Here is a 15,603-nt window from a genome sequence, read left to right as displayed (position 1 = left end):
AGCAGCCTAACAATGATGTTTGCAATGTGATTGTAGACAACGAAACAGTGATGCTCTTAATATCAATATTATACTTACAAGACAACTGATGTTTTCCTACAGTCCAACCACCTGAGGTTAAAACCAACATGAGGTTAAAACCAACATGTCAAAAATGGCCGAGTAATCTGGATGTAGTTCTCAGATTTGAGGACTGGTGACCTGAACAGGTTCAAATTCCGATTTTGTTGCCTTGGATTTTTCATAACCTGCTCTGGTTTATGTGTATACAGTTGGAGTAGTCCAGTAACATGAAATAATGGAGACTTGTGATGGGTTACCACTAAGAATTTTCAAATCCGATTCAAAATCCTAAAAATCAATTCCTGTTTCTCAACTTTTTAAGTACGGTAAATCAAGAATTTTTTATTTAAATAAAATCATCACCAAACTAATTTCTGCCATTATTGAACCTTAGAAGGCTGCCCAATCATGTGCATACCCAGAATCAAAACTGGGGAGTAGGGACATGTCTTTATCTGACTGATTGTAATATTTTAGAACGAAAAATGTGAATGAAATTTAAGGAAGTTTTATATATTGATATATATATATATATATATATATATGGTATCAATTTACAATATCGTGACCATGGAAAGGTATGTTCATTTTTTTCCTGTAAACTACAATTTTTCCTGAAAATAATAGTGAAAAAAAAAAATTCGTCGGCAACGAAAATCAAAGGAGTTATGATTTTTTGAAATTCTCTGAAAACTCTGTTTTTGACAGTACCTCTGGCAACACTATCCATATTTGACAGTTTGGTATTACTCCACGGCTCTCTCAAGTAAAGAAGGGACGCCATTTTGAACTATTTTGTTCCTCCGTGTCTATTCTTAACCACCTAGTTCAGTAGTGGTAATGGCACACCTTTGTATTGGATGTTCATTAAGGTAAGTGATAAGTTACTGAAATGATGCAGACTAGTACGTTAATCCTGTCAACGATGCCTGCCCGCTGCGCACTGCTTGCGCTTTAAAAAAAAAAATTAACTCGAGCTTGCAAAAGTCGAATCCCAGATCACGTGATGCCCCTGATGCTTGTGCTCCTTAACGCAATAATACCCGAAAGGCATCAATATAATACAATAATATTCTTTCCCCCCAGTTTATATGCACCTGTGATAATAATACTAGGCTATAAATGCCCAACCCATGAAAAAAAGTCCATTTTCCATGGTCACGGTATTGTAAATAAATACCATATATATATATATATATATATATATATATATATATATATATATATCAGTATGCAAAAGAATTAGGCTTTTATTTTAATATCGTATGTTGTACTTTCTTATACCAATATTATATTTCTTGGGTTTGAAGAAAACTTTGTGAAAATGTTTATTTCAATACAGACTCGAATTTCTTTGAATAATTCCCAGTGGGCGGTCAAAAAACGCAACCCAGTCAGTCCATCCTCTCCCATTGTACTTCTGAGTTGGGTCTTTACCCTTTGAAGATTTTGAAAAATCTTTCAACAGTAGCTGTGGTGGATAGGAAAGCCACTTGAGTGTGTGCCTTATTGAAGGGGGAAAATAGCCTCATCAAAAAAGTGCAGCCAGTTAAAAATAATTTGATCTCTCTCTTGCTATCTTTTTCCCACAGATTCCACAAATCTGCTTCTGCAGAGATGTAAGCCAACTAAGAAAACTACATGAGATACTAAGTAGAGTCTCCCTACTAAGCATTTTATCCAAATCTTTTGAAGCCATTTAGCATATTTGAAGGATGGATAGGATAGATCAAAAGCAAGTGTCATTCAAAGTTAGGGTGTCAAGATAATGGATGGTCAATGACTGTCTCCATTCAATCACAGCCTTCTTAGATAGTGGATTACTTACATGTACTTAATATTGGGCAATTTGCGTGACACCAAACTAACAAATTACCGTAGTTTTAAATAATATTGTGCTTGCTTTTCATATTTTTTATATTTTTGTACATTTATCACCGCCAGTCTGTGGTGTCTATTTACGGACGGTAGTACACAAATTTCCCATTGCCAAAATGTGTTTTTGTCTTACTTTGTGTATAAAAAACATAAATAGAGAACATATACAAGTACACAAATTGAGAGGTAAAACAAACCGTGCATAAATGCAGCAGGGATGTTGCTATACATGAACATAAATATAGAAAATACAAAGTGCAAGCAAAATATTATTTTCAATTCATGATAATTTGTTGATTTCATTACATTTCTACACTTTTTATTTTATGAAGTACAAAATAAGTTTTATTTACCGGAAATTTGCGTACTACATTTAGTTGTCGTTTGAGAATAGACGCAGCAGATTTGCGGTGATTCATGTACATAAATGTAGAAAACATGGATTGCATTGAAAATATTATTAATGAAAACAACAATAATTTGTTACATAGCTGCACTTTTTTGTGCATGAAATGTAACAAAAACACGGTTTAGCAGCAACGCATGAACATCATAAATGTGGAAAGTACGTCTATTTGTGATATAAGAATAATACTACTCATGGAAATCACATAGCAGCTGATGTAATATTCAAGCATGAGGTAGTTTAAACACTAATAATCAATCAAACATATAATTTTTTGAGACTTACTAGTACTACAAAAATTATATTGCGGCATAATGCCAACTCCAGATTTAATAATAACTCTACATTTATTAGTCTACAGTTTTATGTTGTGTAGGAACTATACATTACAGATCAATTATATTTTTAAATCACTACTTTGTTATAATTTACAGAATATTAAGGTGTTAAAAGTTTTGTTAAAACAACTTTTTCAATTAGTTAAAATAATCATTAGAATTATATACTAGTTAAAACAAAAGGATTAATAAAAATGACAAAATCAAAATCCAACAATTATGAAATATTTATAAATTAACTAATAATTTCAGTGAATAAATAACAACTAAGAGTCTATGGACTAATTCTTAATAAATGAGAAGAAAACAAATTATAAAGAGTTCAATAAAAACCAAACAATATTCGAAAAATAATTTGACCTACTGAAAAAAAAACTCTTGAAGGCTGTAAAATGGGTGAACTATTAACAAGCTATAATGTTTCTGAAAATTGAGATCATACTTAAAATGTTTAATATATATATATATATATATATATATATATATATATATAATTTGTTTGTATATATACACACACACAAATACCCCACAATTTAAAATTCCCTAATAAATACTACTTATTGGGCCATCTAAAATTAACCATTTTAACTATGGTTTCATACAAGCAATTGCTATAGGATAAAAACATGTATATATTCAGCAGCACACTCAGGAGATTGAAAGCTGTCATTAAAAGAAGTTGAAAAACTTGGCATTAGTATATTTTATGAATATTTTCATGCTATAAATGATTCTTTAACTCAGGGACAAGATGTATTTCATTATTTATTATGAGATCATATTCTTCTAGGGATGCAATAGAAATATTACCATCTTGTTCATTTTGATCGTTTTAGATAAACAAGCAAACTTCACAAATCCTTTCTGATTTGTGTTCACTAATGTCATTAAGTTCATGATTATTGGCACCAATATATTTTATATAATATGCCACAAAGAGCAGTTTTACCATAATAAATGACAGATGGAGACCTCTTTGTATTGTGTTTCATACAATTCCACAAGAATGTTTTCTTTTTCATTGTATAGTAAGGAAATTATCTAGCTGTAAATCATTAACCAATTATGTATAACAAGTCTATAGTCACAAAAAAGATGTTTTGTGAACCATCAATTAACAAAATTAGTCAACTGAGCCCAAATATTTGATAAGGTAATAAAATGGTTAAACGGTATTTTAAAATATAAAATGATTAAAATTGCTTGCTTAGTCAAACAAATAATAATTAGTATAAATATTTTGAATGTTAGGAACAGTTTTCACGACAGTAATATAACTACCACTGAGAGTAACTTTTAAATATTTTTATCAATTCACACTAATATGGAAATTCTCTTCTTTTCCTTTATCGAAGTTTAAAAGTAGAGATTACTATAAAGAATAAGCGATTTTGAGTAGTTTGTTGGTTGATTGGTAGCCTGGTTGAATGACTAAACTTTGATAAATCATACAAGAACAATATTGGATTCCTTTCATTTAGTCATTAAATTTGGTCGTTGTGACCTTTCATTTCATAGTAAAAAGTATTAAAAAAATAAACTATATAAAAAATATTAAAAAAAATAATTAAATTCCTCTAAATCACTATAATGCAGCACTGTTACACAAGATCATTTAGGTAAAGAAGTATCACAGTACAACACAATTTGTAGTGCACTCTGGCCAGATCATAAACCATATTGATCTAGTAAATGTAACTCATTTTACAAGCATTCATTCAGAAATCGTCAACTAAATACTTTGCACACTGGCCAGGTCATAAATCCTACTACCTAGCATATATAATTCATTTTACAAGCATTCATTCAGCAATCGTTAAGTAAATACTTAGCACACTAACTTTAGTGCACACTGGCCTGGTCATAAATCTTACTGACCTAGCATGTGTAACTCATTTTACAAGCATTCATTCAGCAATCACCAACTAAATGCTTAGCACATTAACTTAAGTACCGACCTAGTCATAAATCATACTACCTAGCAAATGTAATTCATTTTACAAGCATTCATTAAGTCAGTAATCACCAACTAAACGCTTAGCACATTAACTTAAGTACACACCGGCCTGGTCATAAATCATACTGTCCAAGTATTGGTGGTGCAGGAATACAAGAAAGTGTAAGGAACTCAAATCAGCAATATACCTCTAAATACGAGTTAGCTGATTAAAACAGCTCACATATGTAGTTTCTTAGTTTGATGGTGGAAAGACTGTGAAAGAAACACGATTTTTTGGACATTTTCCATTGTTAAGTGATACAATACAATCAGTAACACTACGTTTCGAGATCTGCAATCTGATCTCTTCTTCAGATAAATGACTAAAATAATACATGACTACAACCTAGGTTAAAGTAAACAAATCATACTGGAGCATTGTGACACACATAAGTCAGGAACCACAACAGCTAAGTTGTGTGTTCATTCCATGCACAGGAACTCTAAAACATGCTTTTAACAAGAACTAAACACTAATTATTACAACTGAACTACAGACTACATATAGGTCTGCACTCAACAGCCAACCAAATAGAAATGGCCAGAGGCCAATAGTACATTTAAATTAGAAATAACTATTTTATACATAAGTCACAGGAAACAAAAAAATAAACATTTTTTTAATTCTTGTTTTAGTTTAAAAAGTCTTGTAATACATGTTTTTGAATTGAAATAATTGCTTGTTTTTTAATAAATAAAATTCTAAAAGGCATTTTAAAATTAAAATATTGTTTTATTTCAAATTAATCACTGTTTTAGATTTATAACAAACAAAAAATTATTAACCTTCTAGAAATGAAAGAAATAATTTTCTCAACAAGTGAAGTGTGCAGTCTTACCTCAAAATTAATTTAACCTTATAGGGAAACAGTCCAAAGTAATTGAAGGGGAGAAGTTTAAAATTCTGGTGAAAACAAGAAAATGATTGATATTTTTCACATTTTAAAGTACTCTGGCTTAAAAGTGTTAAAACCTCCTGTCCATAAATGGTTCCAGTGAAATAAGATGTTGCAACATTTTTTTTTTCTTCACAATCCCAAGGATCACTCCTAAAATATAGGAAAGCAATCTTGAGAAATTCGCTTTTCCAGGTAGAAAGACTAGACACCATCGACAACAGATGTGCATATGACTACACTTCACTGATCAATGAAAGCCGCATCCCTGCTGATCAAGTTGAAGTCTTCATTGACAACAACACAGTCCACTTCCTCATCAAACCAGACATGAACCTGCCACTCATCCTGCCTACCGAAGGTATCGTACTATGTTAGTGATAATTTGCTGAATAACATTGTTTATAATGCTTAATCATTGGGCAAGAGACAATTGAACTGATGATCATTCAAATGCACTTTCAGTTCCATATAACCTTGGAAATGTAAAGCCAACCTTGCAGGTTATGAAGAATATATTATACTAGCACTGGAGGCATGTCGTATAAAAATAACAACAGTATCTATCCTTTTACAACAGCAATTATCAATAAATTTTCAAACTGATTACTGTTATGAAAAATATAAAGAATTCTCTAACAGCTGCATGGAAAATTATCTCAAAATCTATGATAGAAAAAAGAATTTTATGCAATGCACATAGAGAAACTGATTGCACGGTTTGCTTATGGTTTCCTGCTGAAACAGCTGTTTAGATAAAGCAGTGATGACTTCAAGGATAGTTCTGACATGTGCCAAGATGGGAGGCAAGGTCAAGCAGAAAGCGTGACGGCACATTATCGTCATCAATCAATAAGCACCATACTGTAGATATATATGTTTTTCCTGTTGACTACGTTACAAAATGTGTTGCTAATTATTAATATTAGAGTCTAAGTATGGAGGTAGTAGGATAGCAGATATACAGTTTAATAAATTGGAATAATTTGACATTAATGACAATCTAAACCCATAATTATTTTCAACACAACAAATAGCAAGGAAGGCAGTGGAATAAATTATCGTTGACTATTGGTTGTTGTGTTTAGTGCGTTAGGAATAAAATTATATTTGATATTAATCAATTACTTTAATATTATAGTTAGATTCTCCTCTAAGCTGGTAACTTAAAAGTATCACGTTTCATAATTATTATAATCCTCAATTATTATTATTATGGCGTAGCACACAATAACGGATGAGCCTGATGCTTTTTCATTAACCCTCGGAGAATAAAAAAGAGTAATTAAACTGCTTGCATTTTAAATTAAATAATTAAAAACCTGAATATCAGGAATTCAATTTTTTAAATATAACATACATTTTAAAAAATGTGTCAATATTTGTATAATACAGTGAAAATGTAGTAATATCTGAGTTAGTAGCTTTAAAGATTAATTTAAGAACAACTTAAGGGAGATAAAGCTCAGGCTTGCCAACATCGAACATTAAGTAACGTTTTTAACGATTGTTGAGAACAATAAAACATTATCTTTTAAGCATAAGCATCGTATAAAGTTCATATGCTATTAAGTTATACAACATAACAGTTGCAGTTAGACATGTGCCACCCTTCTAAAAAAAATGTTATTGTACCAAACGTCACTAGTAAACTCTTCTTTCACACAAACAATATAATATGACAGATATGTTAATCATTAAGTAATTTCGTGTTACAAATTATGATGTCCTGTATTTTAAAGTGTTACTCAATATTCTCAGGATACCTAAACTACAAAAAATCTAAAAATAAATGTTTTAATTATTTTATTGGAAGGGAGGGGATAAAAATATCTAAATATTATTGCAATAATCCCTCTGGAGACAATTAATTGTCAATTATCCTTAACATAGTGAAGAAAACAACCATAGTGGGTGATGATATTTGGAAGCCATATAAAATGTTGGAACTATCAATTGATAATATTCAATATTTTAGTGTAAAGATAGATGATTGAAAATTGAAAACATGTAAGTCTAAATTAAAACATTGCATAATGCTATCTAGTTTTTGTAACTATAACTGTTACGCTTATTTTTATTTTTTAATGTACAACAATAGACATTTTAAAATTTCTATTTAATTTTTAAAAAGTTTATATTTTCACTCTTAGTTTACTCTGTTATGTCTCAAAGAGACAAGATGTTCATTTATAACTATTTTAGTTCCAGATCTGGTAGTATAGTAGACTAATACACCACCACAGCTGTGGATACTTGTATCAGATGTTTTAGTTGTGAGGATCCTAAATTCATCAAAAGTGTATTTGTTTACTATGAATATTGTTAGACTTGGTCAGCAGTGTTAAAACTATTTAGGCTAGTAATATTCTGTTGTGTCTCTAGTGTCTGAGGAGTATATCATCCTGCTAGCTGTAAGGTACGGGGCTCATGGTTCAGTGAGGACTACAAGTCTCCTGACGGCTCCCAGCGTCAACCAGCTCATTGGAACCAACCTCGAGCTGCCCCGCACTATTAAGAGTAAGTTTGAGATATTTTGAGCCCAAAAAGACTCTGTGTATATACTCAGAGAAAACTCACTCTTCTCTGGAAATCCCATGTCAACACAGGCATCATTTGGATGTTGAGTGTCGAGCTAAGGTGCTATTGTGTCTAAGATTGTTATTCATGTGGTTCAAAGTTGCCTCTGAACTCAGAGTTTGTATCAAATGCTATGATGCTGTAAACAGCAATACAGCAGTGGTTTCACCGAATAGGTCATTGTAAAGAAACAGTTCGATACTGAAGAGGGCCTCCATAATCCACCATCCTTAATGGTGACCTGTGAGTCATCAATTCTAGGTTGATAAGTCGGAGTGCTTGTATTGAATTTTTAGCAAGTTAAGAAACTGGCCAAAAATAAACATAACCCATCATCAAGGTTGACTAATGCAAAGAACAGTATTGAGGCCAATAACATTGTCTTCTCATCATGCAAAAACACCTGTAGAGGAATCTCTGAGGCAGTCGCATGAACCCAACATGTGGAATTTGATGAACATCTGAACTGCAATTGCTGTGCAGAGTTAGACAGGCCCTACCCAACATCTGGAAGTTGAATAAACAAAAAATATGCTGGCTACTAACAAAAACAACAAAACAGTGGAAATCAACTTAGATTGGATTTTAAAAGTGGATGAATGCATTTCTAGATACAAGCTAGATGCATAAATTCAATAACCTGTTGACGAGTGTGCACGGCATTTGCTGTGCCGCTATGACGGTCCATACTGAGTGCCTCATTGACCAGTGACAGACTTTTAGGGAGTAAAACAAAAAAAAACTTTTAAATGTTAATAAACTTGTTTATTATAGTTTAAATGTATATAAAAATACATTGTAGTTTGTTAAAAGCAATAATCTCATTTTAAAACTTTGATAGTGTGTGATACTGCTCAAAACAAGGATATATACAAAGGGCGACCTCACATGTTGAACATTCATAGCTGGTTTCTTTTCTTCTTTGTCCAGTTCGAGTGGTGTGTTTGCACACATAGCACTACCTGAGTAGTTTACGCTTCTTTGTGTCATTCTGGGGGAGTGGCCTTATAAAATGGCGACCTTGGAGGCGTAGCGGGTCTTGTGTCCCGCCTCCGTAAAATAGTTTTAAAAGTTATCACCAGGTGCCATCACGATACAGGACTAGCAACACTGTACAGCGACACTATTAGGAACAACTGAAAAGTTCCAAAAATCTCCGCTAGACATCACAGTAAGTCAGTGAGAACGAACTGACAGTCATTAGTCTGCAACGGAAAAATGCCGTGCTCCCTCATATGGGACCAAACGGCAAATGCCGTGCGCACTCATTTTGGTATGTTTTGCTGCACTCGTCAACAGGTTAAAGTAATAAAATTACATTATCTTACTTACTTTTATCATTTAAAAGTGTTTTTATCCGTTTGTATTGAGTAGTACTTCAAGTTAATATCAGTAACAAACTGAATATTTGTAAAGCCATACTTTTGTCCAGAAGTGTTCACTTCTGGTTAGTTTATACCTTCCAGTTGAACCCACATTGGGCACAACAAAAACTGATGTGTCACTTAAATCTGGACAACCTTATGGATGACCAGGAGCGGCACATCACTAACTGCAAATGTCGAGATTCTGGGGTGCAAGAGTAATTCGATAGGTCTAGACTCATGCGGGAGATGACTGTTGGAGTGGGGTGTGCTACCCCTGCGTAGTTGTAGCTGGAAATGCTGGTTTCAGAGCTGGCTTCCCCGTCTTCTGTAAGGACATGACTTGAGATTAGTGGCCTAAATTCTTCCTCATGGATCTCGACAGGAGGCGGCCCTATCCCCAACCTTACCCATCCAGATTATCCTGTCACTCTGAAAGCAGCGCAAAGGTCCTCATAGGACTAGGTGCAATTTCTAAGCTTCTTGTCCTAGGAGAATAAAAAAAGAAAAAAAGAGCCATACCAAATACCTTCTTTAGCCAAATATCAACTGTTGACTCATTATTCTACTCTTACATTCTAATTTTAGCTGTGTTTTTATTACCAAGGATGCTAATCACTGTTGGAAACTACTTGTTTTTGGATCGTTACTGTTGTTTGTAACCAGCATTCATTATATAGGAATAAGGTTCTCAAACTCACAATATGTTTTTAGGCCCTGTTTGTATTTTTATGAGGTGCTTTCATTGTATATGTTTTATTGTTATTTCTTTTATAAGATAATTGGAAATTATAAATAAAGAGTCTTTACTTTTTTAAGTCAAATTTGCTGCTGTCAGTTATGATTCAAATAGTGTTTTTATAGAAGTTGTAAATACAGTATTTTTAAATCCTACAGGTTTGTAATAAATTATCAGATTTAATTTAAAATTATAAAAATATGTTTTGAATATTCACATTAGTAAATGTTATGTATTGTAAATATGAGTTATTGACGATGAAGTGTATTTACAATGCAAATCCACTGTTGCTTGCAGCTGATGAAAGTCTCTCCGAGTATGCAGACTTTGTAGCCCGGTCGGCGGAGAACCAAGTGGTCACAATCTTCCTGAACCGGCAGAAGAAACGGAAAGATTTCATCTTTGAGATGTTGAAGTGGCTGGGTCATTCTGTGCTCAGTTACGATGCTCAGGAATACCAAAGTGCCAGTTTCTTTGTGATGAAGGACGAGTTCGTGTGCATACTTGAAGTGAGGATCCCCTCCCTGTTCCCCCAGAGGGCTCCGCAATATCGACTCATGTCTGTGCACTCCTCCGGCGAGGATGGTAAACCCCTCATGCAGTTTTTACACATGCCTTACAGTGAAACCTGGGACGTTCCCACTATGGTTGATCAGGCGCTCAATGTCATCACCACCAAGCATATCCCAGAGTTCCGTGACTATTGTATGTCAGTGTTTCAAATCCCAAACTAACTCCAATAATCTTTGAAGTAGTTCAATTAATTATTCTTGGATTCTGACATATTTCCTTTTCTCCAAATTCTAACTAATGTGTTTTTACATGGCTGTATATATTCAAACAGGTGTTTCGCTTCTTTGTTTTATGAGCCAAGAAGTATTATATTTTGTATAATTTTTGATATTACATAAATTAAAAACATAGAAATTGGTTTTTTTACCCTTAAAAATATTGTTAGCTAGTTCTATTTGTTTAAGTTGTATCGGGAAACTATCTCATACATTAGCTTTCAAACACATTTTTCATTGAAGGGAAATAAACAGTACGATAGTAATAATTGTACAACATATATTTCACATCATATATACAAGTTTCAAATATATTTAAAAATAAGTACGTTACTTTACAATCATCACATAAAATATACAACAAGTGCTTATAAATAAAAAGTATGGGTGGGTTGAGTCACAGCACTGTATAAAAACAAATAAATACACAAATTATTTGCACTATACACATAGTGCGTTTGATAAGTATGTTCACTTTTCACAAGTAATATTTACATTTGAATGATAGGACATTCATCTCTAGCAGTATTGTTGGCAGTCAAGTTAAATTACAAGTTAAAAAAAAAGATAAATGTGCTTATAAAATCTATTGAAAGTTTTTTAATATAAAGAAGTGGGCATACATCCTTTTTTTTAATAATTCTAATATTATTGACATCTTGCACATAAAAATCAAATGCGTATAAAAGTGCTTTTATAGAATAAATTACTTTAGATTACCAATCTTTGTTTCTTGTTCTTACATTTATGTAATGGCCTCAACCTCTTTTTCAAAATACAAATTCCAGTAATTCTTGTTTTACTCAAACGTTATATGATGATATAACTTAACCTCAAAAATGTTTTGTACTTTTTATTATTTTTAAGTAGTTTATTGTGTATATGTGTAAGATGTATGCCTACTTATTTTCAGTAATTGCAGTGTATAATGATAATTTAGTCAAACCTTAAAGATAGTTGTTTGTAGTAAGTTTATAACAGAAACATAATATTCTTGTATATTATTTTATATTGTATCAACTGCATTCTATGTGTCTCTTGATAATTTAATATTAATAATTACATTTAAGTTTACAAAAGTTAGTAAAACTATCAGTCTTAAGACAATATAAATGAAAAAAGATCATGCAACTTTTTAAAATTGTAAATAAAGTCACTCAATTAAAATTTATTGTAAAAAAAACAAAGTAGTAAATTCCTAAAACCTAATTACTGAAAACAGATGCTAAATACTGAATATGCTTTTTTCTTCGAGAGTGAACTCGAATATGCTAATTAGTGTTAATGGTCTGCATTAAATGCTTCAGCAGTGTACTTAAAAATCTTATATTTTGTAGAAAAGTAATATAATTTCTTTACTTGTGAGTAAAGAAACTGATCTTATTCATAAGGAGGGAGAGAGAGAGAGAGAGATGATAAGTGGTGAAGGTTCATCTCTTGCAAAATTTTGCAAGAGTTATTAGCCTCTAACAATAAAGCTAAGAATTTTCCAGCAGAAAAAATTAACATGATCTGTCCTTATTGAACGTATGCATTAACTAATTCATACTTCTGCATATCTCTAAATTAGTTTCTTTAATCACCTCACAGCTATTTTTGCCAAAATATCTCTTTTAGAAGTACTGTTTAATGAATTAATCATGAATTATTCTGCTCTTCGTGGATGTAGGAACCATAAGTAATTTGTAACTGAAAAGAGTTTACTTGAGGAAATGGTATTTGAGTAGGTTTTAGTCCAGGCTAAAAAGCATTATATTATACTCTGTCTCCGATTTATACATGAGAAAAAGTTATCTTTCTTATCTCTGTCAGTCCCATATTTGGCAACAGTGTAATTTCTCCAAGCCTCATCTCTAGCACAATGTCCAAGCTTAGTTTGAGTATTGGCTATCTAATAAATTATCATCTGTGTAAACAAAGTACTTCCGTATTATAAACATTAAGTGCAAAGAATAATGAAGTTAGCCTAGAATAATGTACATCATTTCATATAAATTTAGATGGCAAAATTTCTGTGTTTTGTGACAAAAAACACAGAAAATGTTTTCCAAATTTATTCGTACATTGTGTGGTGTGTGGAAAGGCAAGTTTTAAACTATTCTAAAATTCACAACAAGCCAAACTTTTAAAGTTTGATTTGTTATACTTCTGATTTACGAAATGATAAAATGGAGATAAGTCACTGTTATAGATTCAAGTTAGGGTACGGTTGTTAAGTGAAAAAAATAATATACGTGACAGACATTTGTTTACAATATCTCATTTTAGAACAAAACGAGATAACTTGAAAATTAGAAGAGCAAAGAACTATGCTCTTTGCAGAAGAACATATTTGTGTAGAAATCTAAAAGCGACCTCCTGTCATAAAATTAAAAGTTTATTACGTTGATATGAATAGTGATTTGGAACTATTTACAAAATATTTTTCTTTTGGTTGAGTTATGCAAAACCAAAATGTGAAGCATGATATAGATCTACCACTTTGTATCAGTTGTCATGTAGAGTATTTATATCACGCTTTTATTCTTGTCATGCTGATAAAATTTTGCTGTAGCTGAACCGAATGAAATTTTGTATCGTCAGGGTAGGAAGTAGTATTCAGTTACAGATGTGTTCCTCACGCTTGTAGCGACAGAGGTCGCACTTGACGTCACAGCACCAGACGAAGCGACAATGACACTTCTCCTCCACTTCCTTCACCCTGGTTTGGTAGCCCCGTCCGCAGCACAGCAGGCGACACCCGTCCAGTCCGGGGCTGCCTCGGTTACACAATCGCCCCCTTGTACCCAGCACTCCCAACCTGCATCAGTCACACAGTGGAAGCATTACTTTTCTGTCCATGACATTTGATCACAAGCTGTGTTACAAATTAATTTCAACCCTTTTGTAGTACGAGATATCAATGCAAGTCTGGGTTGTGGCACAGTGTTGCCACCTGTAACGTAAGAATAACTAGCGATGAGAAACTGATTGAACTTAACAATCGTTATCGTTACTACTCGTCTAATTTCCTGAATCTTTTACTTTCACGATGTAAATTAACACGTACTTACAAAACACTACAGCACGTGATTAAAAAATAACAATAGATAAAAATATTCAGAATAATTGAACGCCGAAGAACAAAATGAATGTAAAGAACTGGAACAAAGTGAGACATCGTTGAGTCGCCTCGTACTGAGATCAGCTGATGTGACAATGTGGCAACACCGAAAGGTGAGGGGGGAAGTGGGGTGTGGTAACTGCTCATATTGCCAGGCTTGCAATGATGTGTCTTATACCATAGTAACAGCTAACAATATATTTGTTATGGTTTTAGGCAGTAAAAAATGTACTAATTTAAAAAAATATAGCAATCTCCATACAAATTGACATGTTGTCAGCTATGGTGGCCAATATTTACCAGTATTCGGTTTTTATAATACTCAGTTGGCAATTCATTAATTTACACTAAGATGTTATTACTGAATTTGAACAAAACATAATACTAATAGTTGACTTATCAATAACATCATTTGCTTTTATATTATTTTTGAAATTTCTCACCCAACGGTTCTTAAACAATCGAAAAGTTTAATTTTAAAATAATTTAGTAGGTTGTAACTCTTTAACCCTTCAACGCGTTTTGCCGTACTAGGTACGTCATGACACTTTTACTTGAGATCGCGTTTTGCCGTACTGAGTACGTCATGGAGTAGTCGGTTATTTTTGTAGCTGTAACAGACGACTATCGAATGTTTTCAATGAAAAATGTATACCAATTGAAAGGAGAAGATTCAAACTTTCGATTAATTGAGTCGATATCTCGAAAAATCGATCTTTAGAAAAAATATCTGAGAAATCAGCTGCATTCAAGACGACGTCATTGCCGTGCAGCCGATCGTTTGTCAGCTTACGTTTGTTGTTGTTTACAGTCATTGTTAGTGTGATGGTTATGTTCAACTGACACATATTTTTTGTGTGTTTTACGTTCCTTTGTTTAGTTATTATTATTAGTTTTACAAGCTAAACTATATTGTTTTGAAGAAGGAAATCCCGTTTTGACAGGAACAATTTGTTGTGTGTTTTATAAACATGAGTTGGGGATGGTTTTGTAGGTTAGCTAGCTTTTAGGGAAATTAACCTAAAGTAGGTTAATTTTGTTTAATTTGGCTAATTTTAAACACTAACAACATAGAAGTATAATAAAATAATTATAAACTTGGGTAATTTGCTTATATTATTTTATAAAACACAAAATCTCTAAAAAACCGCCAGAAAAATCAACGCAGGAGGGAGTATGACCATGAAAAAAAAATAACGCGTTGAAGGGTTAACAAGTAATTTTAAAATAAAATTACAAGAAAATATAAGGGGTTTAATTAGAAGTTGTAATATTAATTACCATATTGGAAAATGGTGAAATTCTAAATTCATATTTTTAATTGTTCCTTAAAAAGTAGGTACCAATGTTGGCACATTTAAAATCGACTCTATATACATAATGTGTGTGTGTGTGTGTGTGTGTGTGTGTGTGCGTGTGTTCAAAAAAATACATTCTTACAATGAAACA

At 32.4% G+C, this 15,603-nt stretch overlaps 2 protein-coding genes across 4 annotated transcripts in view; one reads left to right on the top strand and one right to left on the bottom strand.

The window, feature by feature from the left end:
- Window positions 1-11,186, top strand: part of LOC124355451 (arginine/serine-rich coiled-coil protein 2-like) — a 29,753-nt gene extending 18,567 nt beyond the window's left edge. For 2 of the 3 annotated variants that reach the window (XM_046806596.1, XM_046806594.1), the window contains exons 3-5: window positions 5,776-5,953; window positions 7,966-8,100; window positions 10,561-11,186. In XM_046806596.1, coding sequence (XP_046662552.1) covers window positions 5,776-5,953; window positions 7,966-8,100; window positions 10,561-10,997 — 750 coding nt within the window. In that variant the 3' untranslated portion in view covers window positions 10,998-11,186. The remainder of the gene's footprint in view (window positions 1-5,775; window positions 5,954-7,965; window positions 8,101-10,560) is intronic. The other variant, XM_046806595.1, reaches the window with a different exon arrangement.
- Window positions 11,187-11,314: 128 nt separating this feature from the next.
- Window positions 11,315-15,603, bottom strand: part of LOC124355452 (protein Wnt-4-like) — a 105,996-nt gene continuing 101,707 nt past the window's right edge. The window contains exon 7 of the mRNA XM_046806597.1: window positions 11,315-13,851. Within this exon, the coding sequence (XP_046662553.1) occupies window positions 13,650-13,851 (202 nt within the window). The 3' untranslated portion in view covers window positions 11,315-13,649. The remainder of the gene's footprint in view (window positions 13,852-15,603) is intronic.

This window comes from Homalodisca vitripennis, chromosome 2 (assembly GCF_021130785.1).
Source record: "Homalodisca vitripennis isolate AUS2020 chromosome 2, UT_GWSS_2.1, whole genome shotgun sequence".
NCBI lineage: Eukaryota > Metazoa > Arthropoda > Insecta > Hemiptera > Cicadellidae > Homalodisca > Homalodisca vitripennis.
This window is presented reverse-complemented; position numbering and strand designations above follow the sequence as displayed.